The sequence below is a fragment of the Oryzias latipes genome, chromosome 19 (genome assembly GCF_053564925.1).
Source record: "Oryzias latipes strain Hd-rR chromosome 19, Olatipes_Hd-rR_3.1".
NCBI lineage: Eukaryota > Metazoa > Chordata > Actinopteri > Beloniformes > Adrianichthyidae > Oryzias > Oryzias latipes.
Window position 1 is genome coordinate 8,678,369 of NC_136255.1, and position 22,552 is coordinate 8,700,920.

At 42.9% G+C, this 22,552-nt stretch overlaps 1 protein-coding gene and 1 long non-coding RNA gene across 4 annotated transcripts in view; both read left to right on the top strand.

Moving 5' to 3' along the window:
* LOC101172964 (1-phosphatidylinositol 4,5-bisphosphate phosphodiesterase delta-3-A-like) overlaps positions 1-21,521 on the top strand; it is a 39,845-nt gene extending 18,324 nt beyond the window's left edge. The window contains exons 5-16 of one of the 3 annotated variants that reach the window (XM_004086844.5): positions 144-273; positions 345-570; positions 784-985; positions 1,560-1,704; positions 1,769-1,921; positions 8,238-8,381; positions 8,458-8,611; positions 8,693-8,809; positions 11,086-11,264; positions 11,413-11,548; positions 20,381-20,530; positions 20,609-21,521. In XM_004086844.5, the coding sequence (XP_004086892.1) occupies positions 144-273; positions 345-570; positions 784-985; positions 1,560-1,704; positions 1,769-1,921; positions 8,238-8,381; positions 8,458-8,611; positions 8,693-8,809; positions 11,086-11,264; positions 11,413-11,548; positions 20,381-20,530; positions 20,609-20,718 (1,846 nt within the window). In that variant the 3' untranslated portion in view covers positions 20,719-21,521. The remainder of the gene's footprint in view (positions 1-143; positions 274-344; positions 571-783; positions 986-1,559; positions 1,705-1,768; positions 1,922-8,237; positions 8,382-8,457; positions 8,612-8,692; positions 8,810-11,085; positions 11,265-11,412; positions 11,549-20,380; positions 20,531-20,608) is intronic. The other 2 variants (XM_078937758.1, XM_078937759.1) reach the window with 2 other exon arrangements.
* A 310-nt stretch (positions 21,522-21,831) lies between these two features.
* Positions 21,832-22,300, top strand: LOC144987937 (uncharacterized). The gene is made up of 2 exons (XR_013651626.1): positions 21,832-21,973; positions 22,260-22,300. It is a non-coding gene; the product is annotated as an uncharacterized LOC144987937 (long non-coding RNA).
* Positions 22,301-22,552: the final 252 nt, after the last annotated feature.

The following is a 22,552-nucleotide window of genomic DNA, read 5'->3' on the forward strand; positions in this document are numbered from 1 at the left end:
CATTTTGAACACCCTTCATTCTTTTGCACATTGCTGTCATTCTTCTCTGCTTTTTGAACTGCTGTAGCAATTGAATTTCCCCAATGTGGGATCAATAAACAATATCTCCATCTCTATTCTCTTTGCTTTCCTTGACCTTTTACTTGGATTCATGCTTACCTGAGCCGGGCAGACGAGAACCATGATGACAAGATGAGCTACGAGGAGGTGCAAAAACTGCTGCGCATGATCAACGTGGACCAGAGCGATCAGTACGCCCGCAGCCTTTTCCAGGTACATCAGCATTATGTGAAGCTGCTCTCCTGTGAAAGATACTTTGTCCTGACGTAGTTCTGCTCCGTCAGAAATGTGATCACTCTGCTGATGGCCACCTGGACCATGAAGAGATTGAAGTCTTCTGCAAGGAGCTGTTAAAAAGACCAGAACTGGACACCATTTTCATCCAGCACTCGGCCAACGGCTTTATGCTCTCCACTGATGACCTAAGGGACTTCCTGAAGGAGCAGGAGGAGGACTGCTCTGTGACTCACGCCCAGAGCCTCATCCTTACCTACGAGCTCAACAAGTGGGGTAGGATAAGTAATGTTTTGATTCAACTGCAGTTCCAACTGCATTTTGTGTTACATTAAGTATGAAAAATGATATATGAATAAAGATTGATCTGATTTGACTTGACTTGACTTGACTTGACTTGACTTGACTTGACTTGACTTAATTGGATTGGATTGGATTGGATTGGATTGGATTAACAGGTCCGCTCAACATCTTTGTTTTTTACTGCAGCCCAGAAGAACCATCTGATGACCCCCAATGGGTTTACCATGTACATGCTGTCCAAGCACAACTGTGTATTCAATCCAGATCACGCCTGGGTCTACCAGGACATGACGCAGCCATTGGCTCACTACTTCATCTCTTCATCTCACAAAACCTACCTCACCAAGGAGCAGATGACCAGAAACAGCAGCACGGAGCCATACATACGGTAATCCTTCACCAGTCTGAGAACATAATCTGTCTTTATGCTTTCGGACGTCCTGTACCTGAAGGAGGAGCGCTGGATTGCAATAAGCATGCACGTGAAATTTTATCAATGAAAATCAAGATGGAACAGGAAATGAATTTTTTTTTATATTATTTTGAATTAAATAATTCAAAGCAGGAGTATCCAACCCCAGGCTGCTGGCCAGTACCGGCCTGGGGTATAATTGGTACCGGGCCACAGAGAAATAAAAACATGCCCCACATTTTTCTATTTTATAAATAACCTGATTCTAAAGGAAATTTCATTTTGGAAAATGGCTCAATTCTCCACGCCACATCCGACTCATTCTTGACATATTTCAAGTTGCTCGGTAAAGTGTCAGAAATACATATGCTTCTTTCTTAAGGCAGCTGCACCGACCACTAAATTGAAACTCCCAGGCAATCTTGGGTTTCGGAGGTATACTTTTTGTCCCCCAATATTTCTCAAATCTCGTACCGTAGCATTAATGAATTGTATCGATGGTTGAGGGCTGCATCTCCTCTGAATGATGATTTGGCTCTTTGTCCGTCAGAGCTCTGAGCCATGGCTGTCGCTGTGTAGAGCTGGACTGCTGGGATGGAGATGGAGGGGAGCCTGTCATCTACCATGGACACATCCTGACCTCCAAAGTGCCCTTTGTTGAAGTCATCAAGATCATCAATGAGTTCGCCTTCAAGGTAAGTGACATCTGTAAGACAGGAAATGAATATGAGCAGCTGCTGATGCACCCCCTCCCTGCAGGCGTCCCCCTTTCCTCTGATCCTCTCTCTGGAGAACCACTGCTCTGTGGAACAACAAGCTGTCATGGCCCGACACCTGCGCTCCATTCTTGGGGAGAAACTACTGCAGCGGCCTCTCAGCACAGAGAAGTCCAAATGCCTTCCTTCCCCAGAGGTGTGTGATGCTCATAGAGACAGGGGAGGGGGCATTCACTCATTTACAAAATCCTCAGAGCAGTGAGAATGTTTACTCATTCACACACACATGTCTACACGCTAGTTGCGGTTACATGTGCAAAATGTCTTTTAACAAAAGTTTATATACGCCACACTTTCGATCAGAAGAAATCATTTTGATTGTCCGGAGCACCTGGCCAGTCCTGTTGGTGGTCCAAAGCCTCTGGAGCGCCACACCATCTATGCATGATGTAAAAGCCAGCACAGTAATGACCAGCAATCAGTATACATTTTTTACAGGCACTACGAACGGATCAACAATCCGCATAACCTCTCATCTCTATCCTTAAGGAATTTTGATCCTGATAAGTCTGATGGGGTCAGAGTATTCCAAACCGGGTGTTTACATGATGCATTTTTATTCTAATTAGGTGTTTATTCAAATTACTTGTGTCAATGTAAACAGCTACTGATAGTAAACAAAACTTTCCTGTTGGGTAATGGCCAGAAAACCAGGAACAATGTACTAGTCTGTCCTGCCTTGACTCTGACACATGTGTCTGCAGAGTGGGAACCAAATCAAATGAGTTTCAGATTAAAGTAAAAAAAAAAACACAGATCAGGAGATCAAGAGCAGGAAGACTTGAGGATTATTAATGTAGCCACACCTCCGCAGGTGTGTGCCACGACGGCAGAAACGATAGCGAAGACGATGGAAAGGTTCAAGCCCTTTTATTTTTATATTGCCAGACCAAAGCAGCGGCACATAAACAGCAACCCCAAGACACACCACCAAACCGGAAACGGCCAAGTGTAATATCCCACACACACCTGTTCTCCTTATATACCGCACAACGCCCCTGAACCAAATCCCCATTGGTCACATTTACGCCCCCCAAAGAAAAGATTAGTGCCCCACTGATCTGCCACCGATTTGGGCAAATGAAAAGGGTTAGAGTGTAACGCTGCAGTTGAACTAGCTATCCGGCGAGGCCCAACAAGCTCAGACACTACAGGTGTCAACTGTGGGTCATCTGCTCCCACCTCAACCCCACATGCTGAGGGAAGCACTGCAGGATGCACTGCACACATGGGGCAGAAGTGTCAAAAGAAGCAGCTGAAGCCTCACTCCCACCCATAAGAACCAGGCCCCTGAACTTCAAGACTGGACCCAGTGCTCGGCACAAGGACACCAATCACTGAGTCATCAGCCTCCCCATTGGCATCCAACTCACCATCCTCCTCCGCCACAGGGGGCACCATCACAGCCCCACTCTGGACACTGGGACCACACAGCCATAGCTCATTATGGTGTACATTGCAGGGTGGCCCAGGGAAGTCGACAGGTGCAAGAGAGTACCCAGGTGAATCCCCACCCAGATGCTCCAACACTTTATGGGGAGCAGGAAGCCACACATCCTGAATTTTATGCCTTCCAATAAACCGCCTGTTTCTCACGTACACCAGTCGGCTCTGCAGCAGGGATGCATCACTCCCTACATGACCTGCATAAGCACGACGAGCTTCTGCCGCTCGGTCCAGATTCTGACCCGCTTGGGTGATAAGCCCAAGGCAGTCACTCCTGATGTTCCACCACCCAAGCATGCTTGTCACCCTCAAAGTCTTCCCTATTCCTGACCCAACCAAATATCGAAAGGCCTAAGTGGGGCCCTCCCAAACATCAGGAAATATGGTGAGTAACCTGTGCTATGGTGTTCGGTGGTGTTATACACATATAGCAGCTCAGTAAGGTATTCAACCCATCGTCTCTTCTGATGGGGATGCAGTGTTCTCAACAGGTCATGTAGGGTCCTGTAAGCCAGCAAATGTCCTTGTGATGCAACCACCTGCAGGTGAGGGTTCTTAGAAACAATGCACCGCTCACAATTCTTGCAAAAAGCCTCCACGTCTTTGTTCATCCAAGGCCAATATGCCCGACAACGGACCAGCTTAAAGGTTCGCTCTACTCCCTGAAGTGAGTTTTTTTTTTTTCAAACATTGAAAAGCCTCCTCACATACGCAATCCCATAATCGCCGAAACCCATTTGTGGGGCGACCACCATTGCTTGCAGATAGCAAGGAGGCCAAGGCATGGAGAGGCACAGCCATCTTGGCAAAATTATTTACGAACCTCCTGTAAAAATGTGCAAAGCCTAAAAAGGACTTTCCACGCTTAACCCTTGTGCTTTCTTAGATGACCCCACCCTTGCATTGACGTGTTCTCTCTACCATGACAAAGGTGGATAAAGGTGGAAAGATTTCGTGTAATCACTGGTCACCAGTGAGGTTCACAAATCAATGAAGAAAAAAGGTTCAGCGCACTGTCTAGTGGGTCTAGATAACCCAACTCCCAATGTTAAAGTGCCTAGGATAGCACAAGGGTTACACAGCTCGGCCTCTTCCACTCTACAACTGATTTTGTCAGGATCTGTGACTACCCCGGCAGCTGAAACCAAATGTCCAAGGCAAGCCACTTCAGATTTCAAAAAGGATCACTTACAGTATGTTCTCTGACTTTAAGGTTGTACTGTTTTAGACGGGAAAACACCAGATCCAGACGCTCTAGATGTTTCTCAAAGTAGAGGTGAAGATGGTTACACAACCCAAATGGCATGCGTGTAAACTCAAATAGAACAAATGGCGTACAAAAGGCTGTTTTACAGCAATCCTTTTCAGCCATTCCCACTTGGTGGTACCCACTATCCAGATTGAGGGTAGAAAACCATTTTGCCCCATTAAGAGCATCCAAAGATTCATCAATCTGCGGAAGAGGAAAAGCATCCTTTCGTGTATTTGCATTTAGTTGCCGGTAGTCAACGCAAAGCCGAAGCCGTTTTTCTTGTGTACTATAACAAGAGGAGAAGAATGTGGGCTACTGCTCTTGCTGATGATGCCCTCTTGCAACAACTGAGTAATGTGTCCTTTGACTTCTTCATACTGACTGGGGGGAATCCATCTGCAACGCTGTTTTATGTAAAAGCATCATTCAGGACAGGGATTTCATGCTCTATAAGTTTAGTGAATCCCATGTCTAACTCTGATTGTGCAAAAACATCCTCATGTTTTTTCAAAAGCTCCCTAAGATTTTTGGTTTGTTTTAAGGTAAGTCCCTTGAGGTCAAGATTGCCCGCCTCTTATCCCACTGTCAGCTGTTCAGTCCTCACACCCAAATGCTCCTGTACCACAACCCTTCCCTCTCCTGGACTAACACGTTCAAAGCTGATGCCAGTTGATCCCAGTGGCAGAACATCCACACAGTGTAATGAGCAGACCCTGCTTTGCGGCTCAAGCTCCACATCTGAACATCCGACATCAAGCACTGGAATGGCCACATGACCATTGTCCATAGGGACTAAAGCCTTGAAAACCAGCAGTTTCCCTGGCAAACCCCCTTCTTCCGTGCTGAGTGCCTCCACAAGGGCAAAAGGATCTGAGGAGGAGTGGCCAAATTTGAAATGATGCCGGAAAAAAACACAGTACACCGGCTGGGCAGGTGAAAGGAACAGTGGAGTTAACATAAGTGCTTGCTGAAGTGGCCTGTTGAGACTGGCAAACTCTGAAAGCATTTTGCCATGCATCAGGGAATGAATGACTGCGCGATTCATAACCATGACCTTTACTCTCATAAAAACACTTGATCACGTTCATCCCTAAAATGCAGAGGGCAGTGTTTTTACGTTGCCTCATAAGGTTAGTCTCTGGATCCTTGACCACAGGGATCTCTCTACCTTTTATGGTGACACCAAATGCGTTTACATATCTTTCAAAATAGCCCAAATAAGGTATAGTTAAACCATTTGCGGCAGAGAGTGACAGCCATTCAAAATTTTTCAAAGACGGACGGAAATGTTTATTAAAAAATGACTCAGTGACTGTTGACATATTTGAACCAGTGTCCAAATGACATTTGACCCGTAAATCACCAATGAAAACATCGACAGTAGGACAAACTTCAATTAGACATTCAACCTTAAGTGCGTCAGAATTCTATGATTCCGAGCCCAGCGCACCCCCACCTGTAGTTGGGCTCATCCCCACATGGGCAGAGAGTTTTCCTGTTGCTCCCTAACAATGCCCGAGTTGCCACGACCAGAAGCGTTAGGCGGTACGAAAATGGCCTGATTACCTGAAGATCCCCATCTACACTGACGAGAAAATATGCCCCGCCCACTGACACCCTAAAACAGATGGGTTTCCCTTCCGAGTCAAACCGTGGTTGTCCGATCTCTACTGACAAATCTGACACCTTCTTAGCTAAGTTAGTAATTTGTTGCAGCTGTTGCATCATAAGGCTCATCATTTCTGCAGTTGGATCCACTACTGGCTTAGCTGTAACCGCGTTTACATTCTGGAACTCCTTTTCCCCCTCAACCTGACACACATCAGCTCTACATTAAGTGTAAGACGCAGTCACGTCCCCATCCTCCCACAGTAAAGCTTCCTTCCGCAGGTTATAAAACGAGATGGCAGGATCCTGGCTGATGATGCACTTTAATTCCCGTCTCAGAACCGAGTCCCGCACATTCTCAGCAAATTGAGAATGTGGTAAATAACACCAAGTGTACCTCACAGCGGTTAATTACATCAATGATCAGTACTCACAGATCGTTTCCCCATCACGTTGTCTTCTGTCAAAGAAAAGTTTCTGCAGGCGAGTCAACGAAGACCACTGTCCATAAATTTCATTTAATATCGCCAGCAGTCCATCAGTATTTCATTTCCTGCTTAGCCTCGCCCCCGAGATGGTCATATATATTGTAGCGACCTGGGGGTTAGCCCTGCCTTCAGACCCTAAGATTCATGGGAAGTGGGGGATCTTGGGCGAAAACATGAGTGAGAGGGTTGTGAGTTGAAGTGACGTCCATACTGTTTGGGCTGTTTGTGTGTTCAAAATAAATGGGCGTTGATGCTGAAAAGGAAGCTTTGCCTGCCTATTACTTCTTGAGACTGTCCGGGGGTCGTGCGGCGTGTGGGGCACGGACAGCTCTCCAATGAAGCCGCTTTATTAGCAGCTTGGCTTTTGCTTCACCACTAAAGTGACTTACTGGCTGGGTTGTTACAATATACATTGCTTTCTCGCTCAGCTGAAAATGACGGAAACTTAACACCGTGGTTAATCTCATCCAGCCACTTGTAAAAATCCTTATATGAACCCCCGGAAAAAGTGCGGCATTTCTTCTCCTTAGGGAAGTAAATGAAACAGTCCTTCATCAGTTGATGACAAACCACCTGCTGCTCCGTCCAGTTGGTACGCCGCCGCCGCCTAACCAGACCCAGCTCAGTCAACACGTCATTCATGTTCCGCCAGGCGTCCATGGTCGCTTAGTCCACATCTATTCATTCCTTCAAAGCCTGCAGCTCAGCTCGCAGCTCCTCCATGACGACAGCGGCAAAGGGAATCCCCAGAATCCCGTGATGACGTCAGCGGCCGAACACCTGATCGAGCCGCTGCTTTGGTTTGCAAATCAGTCTCCAGCCGCCTCCACTCCTTAACGCAATGGTCCTGCTCACAGCGCCAAATGTAGCCGTACCTCCGCAGGTGTGTGCCACGACGGCAGAAACGCCCAAGTGTTGAATCCTACAGACACACCTGTTCTCCTTATATACCGCACAACGTCCCTGAACCAAATTCCCATTGTGACCAATGGGGATTTTTTTTTTCTTTGGGTCCCTAAGAGTTACGTTTTTTTTTTTCAACTTAATGTCTGTCAAAGCCTGCTTTGCTCTGACCATGACAAACAAATTAGCGGATCTGCAGAGAAAAGTAGCTTTGCGCAGGTAAGCAAAAATTCAAAGCAGCTTTTCCCCGAAGTAAAAATATAATAAAGGCTCAGCTGATAAGCTTTTGTTCTAATTTATTTCATGGTAGAATGTGTACAAAATTGTAATACCATAAGCTTTAGAGTTACAGTAGGTTTTGCACGTTTTGGTGCACTTAAGTGCTTTAGATGGGAGATCCACACCTTTGCGCAAAAATAAGAACTCAATGAAGCCTTCTGTGAAAAATATCCAAAAAATGTATAAATTATTTGCTGCATTAATGTATAATATATGAATCTGATGTACAGATATAGTAAGAGTAATGGACTGGCGGACCATCCAAGGTGTTGTCTGCCTTCGCCAAACAGTAGCTAGGACAGGGTCTAGCAACCTCGTGACTCCATACGAGAAAAAAGTGAGTTCAGAAAATGGATGATTATATTTCAGGCTTATGTCTTCTATTTCCCAAAACATTTCCCAAAACAAACTATTTTCTCTCATTTTGCTCCAGTTTCCACATTCATATTTGTTTTTCAATGTTTCTTGCCAATTAGGATCTGAAGGGTAAGATCCTGGTTAAGGGGAAGAGGGAAGAGTCAGCAGAGGAGTGTTTATCCAGTTCTTCAGACCTTAATTCTTCAGATGACGAGACCAGCGTGGCAGAAGGGAGATCCAAGAAGAAGAAAGATGGCAAAAAGGTTGGTTCTGCAGTAGTTGATTGCCCAAAGGGAAGTGACTCTTGTTCCACAGTGATTGTTTTGCGTGTGTTACTAGGCTGGTGTGTCAAAGCTGAGTCCAGAGCTGTCTGAGTTGGTGGTATACACTCGCAGCGTTCACTTTAAGGGTTTTGATCAAGCTGCCAAAAACTCACCGTATCAAATGTCGTCCTTCTCTGAGAGAGAAGCACTCAAGCTTATTAAGGATTCTGGTAAGACACTTGTGTGCTCAAGTTTGTGATCTTTGAATGCGTCAATGTCCAGACTAACTGTTGTCCACCTGACCTTTCCAGGGGTCCTCTTTGTGCGCCACAATAGTCACAAGCTCAGCAGGATTTACCCATCTGGCCGGCGCCTCCTGGCCTCCAACTACAACCCTCAGCAGATGTGGAATGCAGGCTGTCAGATCGGTTAGCTTTGAACACTTTACATTTTAGCAAGACATGCTGTTTAGTTATTTAGCAAATGCTTTTGTCTAAAATGATTTACAAAAAAAGCAAACTCTGATTGAGAGGAAGCATCAAACAATTGACGTCATCGATTTCACAAAGTTAAAATCAAATTGATATGAGCGTTTTGCGACACATCATTTGTGAGTCCACTGTCTTCTGAAGATAAAAATGTTGATGGTTTATTAAAAAAAATAATTTAAATACATTTTTTGGCAAAAATTGTTCCGATGCAATGCATTGTGATCTATATTCACCAAGCCTGAGCATCGATGCAGACTGGTTTTTTGCAAAGACTTCTGGGAAAGTTTTAGGCACCTGATTTGGTAATTGTAGATACAGACAGCACTACAAAATGGCGAACGCACTATGTAGTGAGTAGTGAAGGAATTCAGACACAACCTTTGTCTTCTAACTGACTTACTAGAACTTTAAAACACAGAATTTGGGTTTTTAACATAAAAGACTTGCCATGTATTATTACAATTAACAGTTTTCAACAAAATCAAAATAAGTAATGCAAGAATTGCTTAATATTCCTGTATGTTTTGTCATCTACCGTGTTTTTATTTGCTAAAACATGGTAACTACAACGCCAAAAACGAGCTCTCAATTAAAATAAATAATGTCTTAACTGAAAGTGTCACAGAAATCAAATTCTTAGGGGTTGTTATTGATAACAAACTAAGTTGGAAGCCACACATAAGACACATACAAACAAAAGTCTCAAAAAGTATTTCAATCATAAAGAAATCTAAACAAATATTAGAATACAACAGCAGATATTTATTGTACTGTTCCTTAATATTTCCATATTTCACCTACTGTACAGAAATTTGGGGGAACAATCATAAGAGTTCACCACATCTTCTCTTTTTACTTCGAAAATGAGCCATCAGAATTGTACATAAAGCTGGCTATCTTGATCATACAAACAATTTATTTTATCAATCCATACTTTTAAAACTGTATGACCTTGATGATTTTTACACAGCGCAACTTCTATACAGAACCAGTGGGAAATCATTACCATTCAATATCCAAAAACAGTTCTTGGAAAATGAAGGAGGCTACAAACTGAGGGAATGTAGGAACTTCAAGTTCAAATTGATAAGAACGACAAATAAAAGTTTCTGTGTGTCTGTGTGTGGCACTAAACTTTGGAACGGGTTAAGTAAAATGTTCATATATCCAAATATTCACGGAAATGTATAAAGAAACTCTGATTTCACAATACGAAGACAAGAGGGGTAAAGGATCAACAGGTGTTTGAATAATTTCAAAAACATGTGTGAACTTGATTGTGGTGAAATAATCAATGCTCTTTTAATTACAACCAATGAGTATTACACTGTAATCTGCATTAACGTTTACTGAAAGGTTTTAATTACATTTAATAAGCTACTGCTTTTCTTTACTTGATCTGCAATGTGTACCAATAATTACTGGTGTAATGTGATAATGTCTTCCAGTGGTAATCAATGAATATTACATATCGGTTACCGTTACTGTTTACTGAAATCATGAATGACTGTTTTTTGAAGACAATCAATCATTACTAGGCACTAGATTTTGTAACTTGAAAAGACTATCTGATCAGAACCAGATAACAAAATCTATGTAAAAATATAAAATGAATTAACTTAGTAGGGGCGGATTATATAAGATAATAAGTTAATGATCACTGTTTTTAATTAAGCATATGTAATTTAAGTGTCTTTTTTGGCTGTTTTATTTTCTGTTTTTTTTATCTATGAGTTTTATCTTTAACTGTAATGAGTTTGATAAATCAGTGTAAATTCTTTATTGCTTTGACTATAATGCTTGAAATAAATCAATATATCAAATCAATGAACAGTTTTCAAAAAAATCAAAATAAGTAATGCAACAAGTGCTTAATATTCCTGTATGTTTAGTCATCTAACTTGTTTTTATTTGCTAAAACATCAGATCAATACATCAAGGTAGCAGCTTTACACAAAAATGATGCCTTAAAAAAACATAAATTGCCCCTTCCAGTGTAACTTTTATTTAAAGTGCAATAAATTGCTCAAATGACCTCAGGTCATGGTTGGAGTATAAATTCATGTTGCATTCCTAAAATGCCAGTTAAAAGCCCATGCAGTATGGCAATGAAGAGGTAGAACCTGCAGATTCAAACCCATGGAGCTCAGCTGGTTGAGCCCCTTTTAGAACCAGTTGTGAACTTTGAAACAACTCTGTTGTGTCTTCTTCAGTTGCTTTGAACTTCCAGACACCTGGTGAGCAGATGGACCTGAACCAAGGCCGTTTTCTGCAGAACGGTCTGTGTGGATATGTTCTGAAGCCTCCTTTCATGTGCAAACCTGACAGCACCTTCAACCCTGAAAACGTTGGAGGAGGCCCCGGTCACAGACCTATCCTCCTCACCATTCGGGTAAGAAAGCTATGGGTGTTTCTATTATTTATGCTTACATCCATCAGAACAGTGGTTTATCATGGTCATGATGGTGGCTTTATGTTGCAAGTTAACATGGCCAGTTAAAGACAAACTTTTAACATATTTTTTTCTTCTGCCAAACCAGGTCATTTCAGCTCAGCAGCTCCCAAAACCAGAAAGGGAGAAACCTAGCTGTATTGTGGACCCTCAAGTTTGGGTGGAGATTCATGGAGTTCCTATTGACAACAACAAGCAGAAAACTCATTATGTTAAGAAAAATGGTAAGAGGTTGGACTGCAACAGCAGATGCCATATAAAAGCATTTATTATCCTTTAGGTTTCCAGTCTGCAGGCCTGCCATGAGGCAATCATATATTTCTTTACATACAGTACAGAACAAAAGTTTGGACACACCTTTTTATTTAAAGAGTTATATTTTTTTCATGACTGTGAAAATTGTAGACTCACACTGAAAGCATCAAAACTGTAAATTAACACATGTGGAATTATAGACATAACAAAAAAGTGTGAAACAACTGAAAATATGTCATACTGTAGGTTCTTCATAGTAGCCACCTTTTGATTTGATTACTGCTTTGCACACTCTTGGCATTCTCTTGATGAGTTTCAAGAGGTAGTCAATTCAATTCAAGAGGTAGCTTTTTAAAGTACGATTTTTCCACCCCAATGCTTTACAGTAGGTATGGTTTTTTTTGGATGCAACCCAGCATTCTTTCTCCTGCAAAAAACCACAAGTAGAGTTTTTACCAAAAAGTTCCATTTTGGTTTCATCTGACCATAGGACATTCTCCCAATCCTCTTCTGGATCATCCAAATGCTCTCTAGCAAACTTCAGACAGGCCTTCACATGGCTTTAGCAGGGAAACATGTCTGGAACTGGAGGATTTGAGTTCCTGGCGGCATAGTGTCTTACTGATTGTAGCCTTTGTTACTTTGGTCCCAGCTCTTTGCAGGTCATTCACTAGGTCCCCTCGTGTGTTTCTGGGAATTTTTTCAGGTATATGACAAAACACAAACCGTGTCTGAGCAAAAAACAACTTTAAGAAATCAGTTAATTTTGTGGACATGATGAACTTTATTTAAGTATTTCCATCTTGCTACGATTTTCAAAAAATTTGCATAAAACTTTATATAAACAAGTTTTTTTTCTTTAGACTTAAATGCAGTTTTATACAAACACCAATATGGTTTTCGTAGACATCATTCTACTTTGATAAAAATAATTAGTACATTTTAAGAGCAATTAATCAACAGATTTTATTACTTTTATTACTTTGCCCAGAAAGGTGAATCTCTCCTGGTTTTGTAGCAATTGGACTTGATAACTTTACCAAATGCTGCTGGATCTGAAGTTTCTGGTGGGGAAAAAAGGGGTGGCAGATCACCATAAGCGGCTTGAAAAGGAGGGTATCCTGTAGAGTTGATCAGAGAGTTATGCGAATACTTAGTATTAGGAAGCTGATCGGACCAAGTGTTGAAGTTCTTAGCACACATAGCTTGTAAAGTGGTCTCCAGATCTTGGTTGTAACGCTCTACCTGTCCGTTGGTTTTTGGGTGGAATCCCAAACTCACACTGACCTTGATCTCAAGAAACTTGGAGAATTTTCTCCAGAATGTAGCCACAAACTGCGTCCCACGATCTGAAATAATGTCCTGAGGAAGACCATGTGGCCAAAATAGATGTTGGGACACAATTATTGATAGTTGTTTGGCTGAAATTAATTTCTGCAGGGGCACAGCTCTAGCCAGTTAAGAGAATCTGTCTATTAAGGTCACAATGACAGTTTTACCTTTAGGACTGGGTAGTCCAGTGATAAAGTCCATGGCTCCATGTTACCAAGATCTGGAGGGCACAGGTAGAGGCTGTAGGAGTCCTGCAGGTGGGGTTCTAGGAGTCTTTACACTGGCACACACGAGATGAAGGCCCTGATTTCTGAGGACATGGTAGGCCACCAAAACCGTTGAACCAAAAGAAAACAGTTCTCTTAATTCCGGTATGGCAGGGCAAACAAGATAAGTGCCCCCACTTTAGGACTGCAGGACTAAGGTAGGGAGGAAGAAATAGACAGCCAGCAGAGCATCCCGCAGGTATGGTGGAAGTATCAGGAGTTGAAACCTCGACCCTGCGCTCCAAGGCCCAATGAGTGGCTCCCAGCACAAAATGAGAAGGCATAATAGTGGAAGCTGCTGCAGAACTCTCAGACTCCTACACCAACTGGAACTGGTGAGATGGGAATCTTTAGTGTTCTTGCTGCCCAGGCCGAAAGGGAGAAGTTAAACCAATCAAAGGACAAGGTCCATCTCACTTGACACGGGTTCAGTCATTTGGTAGACTAAATATATTACAGATCCTCGTGGTCAGTCCACACAAGAAAAGGTTGCTCAGCCCCCTCCAATCAATGGCTCCACTCCTCCAGAGCAAATTTAATGGCCAACAGCTCCCTGTGTCATAGTTTCCCTATCCAGGAGTGAGCTTGAAGGAGAAATATGCGCAAGGATGAACTTTATTATCAGACGTCCTCTGTGACAACACAACTCCCACTCCTGACTCGGGCGCACCCACCTATACAATAAGTTGCTTCAAGGTGTCAGGCTGTGTCAGGAAAGGAGCCACAAAGAAACGTCTTTTCAGCCTCCTCAACCCAGACAAATGTAGCTTAGCTGAGGGGAGTCTATGAAGGGTTGCAGCCACGTTACTAAAACCTCGAATAAAAGGTCTTTAGAAATTTGCAAACCCAAAAAAGCGCTGAAGCTGTTTGCGTCCGGAAGGAACAGGCCACTTGAGTGAGAACCGCTTTAACCTTGGCATTGTCCATCTGCATAAAACCAGGGGACACCATGTCAAATCAAATCAAATCAACCTTTATTTATATAGCACTTTTTCGACAACATATGTCACTCAAAGTGCTGTGCATAAAATACAATAAAATTTAAAAACAAGATGACAAGACAAACCGTGCGACAACCCCCTCCCCCCCCCGCAAAAACACACACACATATCAATAAATAAATAAATAAATGAATAAATAAATAAAAAAGTGATAAAATGATAGAATGTAGAGACCTGGCTTTGTCCTGAGGTGGGAAAACGATAGTTTGGGGACATGTCCACACCAGCGACCCCCCAACCCAAGTTCACGGAGAACACTACCACAGAACCCCCCAGATCCGATCAAAAGAGTCAGACCCAGGAGATCCCACTGCAGCGACCCCGCTCACTGAGAAGGGTCAGTCACCGATGTGGAGGATCCCTCAGAGGAAAACACTGGAGTGTACTAAAATGTAAAAGGAATAAAATTAAAATATATATAAAACATGGACAAAAAACAAATAATTACATAAACCTTAATAGGCATATGAAATAGTAAGAGCGACTTAAAAATTAATAGAATAAATAAATAAATGTATTTACATACACATATAAAACTAGTTAAAATAAAAATAAAATAAATAATTAAAATATTTAAAAATAATAATAATAATAATAAATTAAAAAAATAATACTAATAAAAAAAAAAAAATAAACAAATTAAAAAAAAATAATAATTTAAAATCCTAAAATTCAACTAAAAGCTAAATTAAAAAGGTAGGTCTTAAGCCTTCCCTTGAAAACATGAACAGTGTCTGTGGCCCTGAGGCTCTCTGGGAGGCTGTTCCACAGGCGAGGTCCGTAAAAACTGAATGAGGCCTCGCCGTACGTTTTTGTTCTAACTTTTGGAATAACCAAAAGGCCTGTGTCAGAGGACCTCAGGGTCCGCGAGGGCTCATACTTTAAAATCATGTCAGATAAATATGAAGGTCCGAGACCATAAAAACATTTGTAAACCAATAAAAGATCTTTAAAATCAATCCTGAATTGCACAGGGAGCCAATGCAGCGATCTTAAAACTGGTGTAATGTGTTCCCGCCCCCTGGTCCTCGTCAGAACGCGTGCTGCTGAATTTTGCAGCAGTTGAAGATTTGCTATTCTTGTTCTGGGAAGACCAGAGAGCAGGGCATTACAATAATCTAATCTGCTGGTAATAAAAGCATGCATTAGCACCTCTGTACTGGCAAGAGAGAGAAATGGGCGGACTCTGGCTATATTTTTTAGATGATAAAATCCTGTTTTTGTGATATTTTTAATTTGTGGGATAAAATTCAACTCAGAGTCAAAAATGACACCCAGGTTTCTCACACACTGAGAAGTTTTGTAATTCTTTAGTTTAGATAAAACTATATCTCTCTTGTCTTCAGAACCGATCACTAAAACCTCTGTTTTGTCCTGGTTTAGCTGTAGGAAGTTCTCTGCCATCCATGACTCAATGTCTAAAATGCATTTTAAGAGTGTGGTGACCTCATCTTACGTCTTACGACGTAACTTCCCTCTTCACCTGCATTCCCACCACGGAGGCAGTGATTTCAGTGAGGAAGATATTACTACAGGATTCTCAGCTACAAGACAGAACAAATCTGACACCAGACCACATCTGCGAACTGCTGGAAGTGTGCCTCAACTCCACATATTTCCAATTCAGGGGAAACTTCTACAGGCAGAGACACGGCTGTGCCATGGGCTCTCCAATCTCACCCATTGTGGCCAATTTGTACATGGAAGAAGTTGAGAGAAGAGCCCTGGACTCCTTCCCAGGTACAACTCCAAGCCACTGGTTCAGATATGTGGACGACACTTGGGTCAAGATCAAAAGCCAGGAAGTGGAGACTTTCACAGATCATATCAACGCAGTAGACAAGAACATCAAGTTCACCAGGGAAGACACAAAGGACAACACAGCCTTTCTAGACTGTGCTGTGATCATTGGAGAGGACAGACAGCTCCAGGTTGAAGTGTACAGAAAGCCTACTCACACAGATCAGTACCTGTTATTTGACTCAAACCACCCTTTACAGCACAAACTAGGCGTCATCAGGACATTACAACACAGAGCCCAGGAGGTCCCCACAAGCTCTGACGGAAAGAAGAAGGAAGAGAAACATATCCACCAAGCCCTCCGAACCTGTGGATATCCCAAGTGGGCATTCACCAGATCCCAACATACAGGAAAACAAGACAAGAAGGAACAAGAGACAAAACGGAACAGTATTTCAATTCCATATATCTCAGGCCTGTCTGAAAAACTTAAAAGGATTTTCAAAACAACATAACATCCCAGTTCATCTCAAACCAGTCAATACCCTCAGACAGAAACTGGTTCATCCAAAGGACAAAATTCCCAGCTACAAACAGAGTAATGTTGTGTACTCTATCCACTTCAAAGAGAACTGCAATGAACAGTATATAGGAGAAACCAAACAACCGCTACACAAGCGGCTTTACCAACATCGCAGGGCCAACCCAAGTGGACCTGAGTCTGCAGTACATCTCCACCTCTTTCTCTTTCGGCTTTTCCCATCAGGGGTCGCCACAGCGAATCATCCTTTTCCACCTCACTCTATCATGGACATCTTCTACCCTAACATTAGCCAACTTCATGTCCTCTGTTAAGACATCCATGTATCTCCTCTTTGGCCGTCCTCTTGCCCTCCTGCCAGGCAGCTCCATCTCCAACATCCTTCTACCAATATATCCACTATCCCTCCTCTGAACATGTCCAAACCATCTCAGTCTGGCTTCTCTGACTTTGTCGCTAACACAGGCAACATGAGCCGTCCCTCTGATGTACTCGTTCCTTATCCTGTCTAACCTGGTCACTCCTAAGGAGAACCTCAACATCTTCATCTCCGCTACCTCCATCTCAGTCTCTTGTCTCTGTCTCACTGCTACCGTCTCTAACCCATAGAGCAGAGCTGGTCTCACCACTGTCTTGTACACCTTTCCTTTGAGTCTTGCTGGCACTCTTCTGTCACACAACACTCCTGACACTTTCCTCCAACCGCTCCAACCTGCCTGCACTCGCCTCTTCACCTCTTTTCCACACTCCCCATCACACTGAACTGTTGACCCCAAGTACTTAAACTCCTGCACCTTCTTCACCTCAGCCCCCTGTAACCTAACGCTTCTACCTTGATCCCTCTCGTTCAGACACATGTATTCTGTCTTACTACGACTGACCTTCATGCCTCTTCTTTCCAGAGCAAACCTCCACCTCTCTAGCTGTTCCTCCACCTGCTCTCTACTCTCACTGCAAATTACAATGTCATCCGCAAACATCATTGTCCAGGGAGATTCCTGTCTTACCTCATCTGTCAGCCTGTCCATCAGCATAGCAAACAAAAAAGGACTCAAAGCTGATCCTTGGTGTAGTCCCACCTCCACCTTGAACTCCTCTGTCTGACCAACAGCACATCTCACCACCGTCATACTTCTCTCATACATGTCCTGAGCTACTCTGACATACTTCTCTGCCACTCCAGACGACCTCATACAGTACCACAGCTCCTCCCTCGGCACCCTGTCATACGCCTTCTCTAAATCTACGAACACACAATGCAGCTCCTTCTGACCTTCTCTGTACTTTTCCATCAACATTCTCAAAGCAAAAATGGCATCAATGGTGCTCTTACGGGGCATGAAACCATACTGCTGCTCACAGATCTCCACCTTCTTCCTAAGCCTGGCTTCCACTACTCTTTCCCACAGCTTCATTGTGTGGCTCATCAACTTTATTCCTCTATAGTTGCTGCAGTTCTGCGTGTCACCCTTGTTCTTAAAGATCGGAACCAGAACGCTTCTCCTCCATTCCTCAGGCATCTTCTCACTCTCTAAAATCCTATTGAACAACCTTGTTAGAAATTCCACTGCTGCCTCTCCTAAGCACTTCCATACCTCCACAGGAACGTCATCAGGACCAACGGCCTTTCCGCTCTTCATCCTTTTCAGAGCCTTCCTAACCTCATCCTTTCCAATCTCTGCTACTTCCTGCTCCACAACAACCACATCTTCCTCCCTTCTTTCCCTGTCATTTTCCACGTTCATCAGCTCCTCAAAATACTCCTTCCATCTTTTCTGTACACTCTCCTGGGTTGTTAGCACCTTTCCATCTCTGTCCTTAATCACCCTTATCTGTTGCACGTCCTTCCCATCTCTGTCTCTCTGTCTGGCTAGCCTGTACAAGTCCTTCTCTCCTTCCTTTGTGTGTAACCTGTCATATAGCTCATCGTAAGCCTTCTGTTTGGCCTTTGCCACCTCTCTCTTCACTCTACGCTGCGCTTCCTTGTACTCCTGTCTACCTTCCTCAGTCCTTTCTACATCCCACTTCTTTTTAGCCAACCTCTTCCTCTGGACGCATTCCTGTACTTCCTCATTCCACCACCAAGTCTCTTTACCGTCTTTCCTCTTTCCAGATGACACACCTAGCACCTTCCTACCTGTTTCCCTGATAATTTCTGCTGTAGTTTCCCAGTCATCTGGAAGCTCATCCTGACCACCCAGACCCTGTCTCAACTTCTGCCTAAATTCCTCACACGTTTCTTCATTCTGTAGCTTCCACCACTTGGTCTTCTTTTCTGTTTTCCCTCTCTTCTTCTTCCTGACCTCCAGAGTCATCTTACACACCACCATGCGGTGCTGTCTGGCTACACTCTCTCCTACCACCACTTTGCAGTCAATAACCTCTCTCAAATGACCTCGTCTACATAGGATGTAGTCCACCTGGGTACTCCTACCTCCACTTCTGTATGTCACTCTATGTTCCTCTCTCTTCTGGAAGTAAGTGTTGACTACAGCCATTTCCATCCTCTTCGCAAAGTCCACCACCATCTGTCCCTCCAGATTCCTTTCCTTCACACCAAACCTGCCCATCACCTCCTCATCACCTCTATTGCCCTCACCAACATGCCCATTAAAGTCTGCTCCAATAACAACTCTCTCTCCTCTGGGGAAACTCTGTATGACCTCATCCAACTCACTCCAGAATCTCTCCTTCACTTCTAACTCACAGCCAACCTGTGGCGCATACCCACTGACTACATTCACCATCACCCCTTCGATTTCTAACTTTAAGCTCATCATCCTGTCTGAGACTCTTTTCACCTCTAGAACCCTGTTTACAAACTCCCCCTTCAGAATCACTCCTACCCCGTTTCTCTTCCTATCAACGCCATGATAGAACAGTTTGTATCCTCCTCCAATACTACGTGCCTTGCTGCCCTTCCACCTTGTCTCCTGCACACACAGTACATCTACCTTCCTTCTCTCCATCATGTCTGCCAGCTCTCTGCCTTTCCCTGTCATTGTGCCAACGTTAAGAGTCCCTATTCTCAAACCTATGTTCCTGCCTTTTCCCTTCTCTCTCTGGCCACGGGCCCTTCTGCCTCCCCTCTTTCTTCGACCAACAGTAGTCAAATTTCCACCGACACCCTGTAGGTTAACAGCATCGGTGGCGGTCGTTGTTAACCCGGGCCTCGACCGATCCGGTATGTCTAAAGTGTTGTGGATGATTCGCATGGTTATTTTGGCAATTTTTACGCCGGATGCCCTTCCTGACGCAACCCTCTCTATTTATCCGGGCTTGGGACCGGCACAGAGGCAATTGGCTTGCAACCCCTGTGGCTAGATTCGCAGTACATCTCCACCTGAAGGCCACAAACCACTCTTTCGAGGACAGTGAAGTCCGAATTCTAGCCAGAGAGAAAGGATGGTTTGAGCGAGGAGTGAAAGAAGCCATCTTTGTCAAGAAGGATAAACCTTCTCTTAATAAGAATGGTGGTCTCAGGTTTATTCTTCCATCCATCTACGGCAGTGTTTTGAAACCTAAACAAACCAAACCAGTTCCACCTGAGTCGTTAACCGCTGAAAGAGACGACCATTTGGAGAGGGAGTCACTGACTCCCCAACCCCCAGCTGAGGACAAAGGACTATTAACGACCCGAAACCACGTAGGCTAAGTGGACAACACCTCCAGTTTCAGGTCTGACTCCTCCCCCATGAGCGCATATATACCAGCTCTTAGACCAGCTATTTCAGAATTGACAAAGCTTCTTGGATAAGAGGTGAAACGTCTTCCAACTTTAAAACCAAGTCCAGATGACATCCCCTAAAACTACTACGATGGAACCAACCTGGATGAATGAGAGTCTTCATAGACATGTTTTCTCAGTTTTGCGTCCACTGTTAGTTATAAAAATCTAATTATACCTTATATTTCTCTCAGGCCTTAACCCACAGTGGAACTGCACCTTGAATTTCACCGTCCGTGTTCCCGACTTGGCTCTGGTCCGCTTCATGGTGGAGGATCATGACTACACGTCAAGCAATGACTTCCTAGGACAATACACATTACCGTTCACCAGTATACGGTCAGGTGAGAGATACATGAATGTTACAAGTTGGGGTTGTGCCTTCATAGAGGTTGTGGTAGACTGACCTTTTGTTCTTACAGGTTACCGACATGTTCCCTTGTTTAAGCTGGATGGGTCCAGCCTTTCACCCTCCACACTCTTCATCCATGTGAAGTTCAGCACCTGTCAGAGCACTCTGTCCAGATCCTAAGCTGCTTCACCAGGGAGGTTACCAGCCAAGTGTCAAACCAAGAGAGTCTAACCTTGCCTCCTCTCACACAGCAGCTGACAGAACCAACTAACGTGGATGCAAAATCTGGTTTTTGTACTTACAGAAGTCATACTACTACAGCAAAAACCTTTAACTATTTTTATTGTAGTAGAAGGGCTTATGTTATCTTAGTTAAGCTTACATTTATCAAAAGAAAGGGAACACTATTCAAAATTCTAAAGCTGTATTTCTCCTGGACATATCCAGTGACTTGAGTGAAAAACTACAGTAACTGTTACGGTGAAAACTTGAAGACTGGGCAAAAAAATGGGCAAATCTGTATGAAATCTTTTCTATATATCCCAATAGAGCTGTGAAAGAAAAGGTCTGATGCAATATTTGTGATATTTGCACGACTTTGACTTTCTGACAAAGCCTCTTCCAACTGTAGGAACATTCATTAGCATCGGGTAGCGACAGTCCAGTGTGAACCTCATATGCTTTTTTTCTTTTAACTTGTTCTGTCCAACAACTGAGCGAACAGATGAGAGCTGAAGGCCATTTCTGTTGGACAGGTTTAACTTTTACAAAAAGAGTTTATGTATGTTGGGATAGCCAGGGTTGTTTTTTTATTATATTTTATTTAATTGTGTAACAAAGGTAGACTGTTTTATTTTTGTGCCTATTTGTTTTGAACTTAACTAAATCCTGATCATTTTTATATATATTTAATGAAATGTTCATTTTGTTCATAATCAGGATGTACATTTATATTTATAATATTAAATACTGTATCACTTTTATTAATAGTCTGAACCATCTTTTATTTTGAGAAATCATTTATGTTGAAAATCACAGGATCGGGTGCTAAATCAGTCCAGTACGGGGGAAAAAATCACACCCACGTCACGTGCTCCCCCGACCCCTGTTGGGGGTTTTTTGGCTGGGTCTGGCGGTTTTCAGATGACTTTTGGGCTGGCAAACTAATGCTTTTGTTCTCTGCTTGCATTTTGAATTTATTTTGTGGGTTACTGCTGAAAATGCAACAGAAAATGTGTTAAAGTGCAATGTTAACTATGTATGGTGATTATGCATTTCATTCTACAGCAAACCTTGCAGATATATTAGAGGTTTGTAAAAGACACGTGTGGACAGGTTTTCTGTTTCCTGCTCAACAGGATACTGCGATCCCATGTGTTTGACCAGGGAACTGCATGCCACCGAGTTATCTTTATTTTTTGTTTGATATGTACAGGTATGGACTCTGTTTCATGTGTTGTTACATAATTGATGTTAATGCTGGTTGTGCTGAATATTATATTAAGTTACATGTTTTTTAATATTTTAAGAGCTTGCAAATATTTTGGTTGTATTTCATTTGTATATTTGTTATCGAGGAAAATAAATGCTTTACGTTTATTATTATCATTTTGTGAAAGTTAGTGCAGAGACAACTGAGAGGAGGATACTGCGACCCCACGTGTTTGACCAGGGAACTAGGTGTCACAGAGTTTTCTTTATTTTTTGTTTGATATGTACAGATCCTGCTGCTGTCATCAATAAAAAAGGGCATCAATCAGCAGATGTTTGGGAACAGACTCACCATTGTTCCAGCAGAACAAAAACCCAACGCAGATTTTTTTGGGTCAACGGATGTGCATCACAAACTAAATTCCAACCAGGCAGATACACGCCTGTTACATTTGTTACATTTCATGCTTTAAGTATTTATATACAATACAGACCAAAGACACACCTTCTCATTCAAAAAGTTTTCTGTATTTTCATGACTGAAAATTGTAATCACACTTAAGGCATCAAAACTGTGAATTAA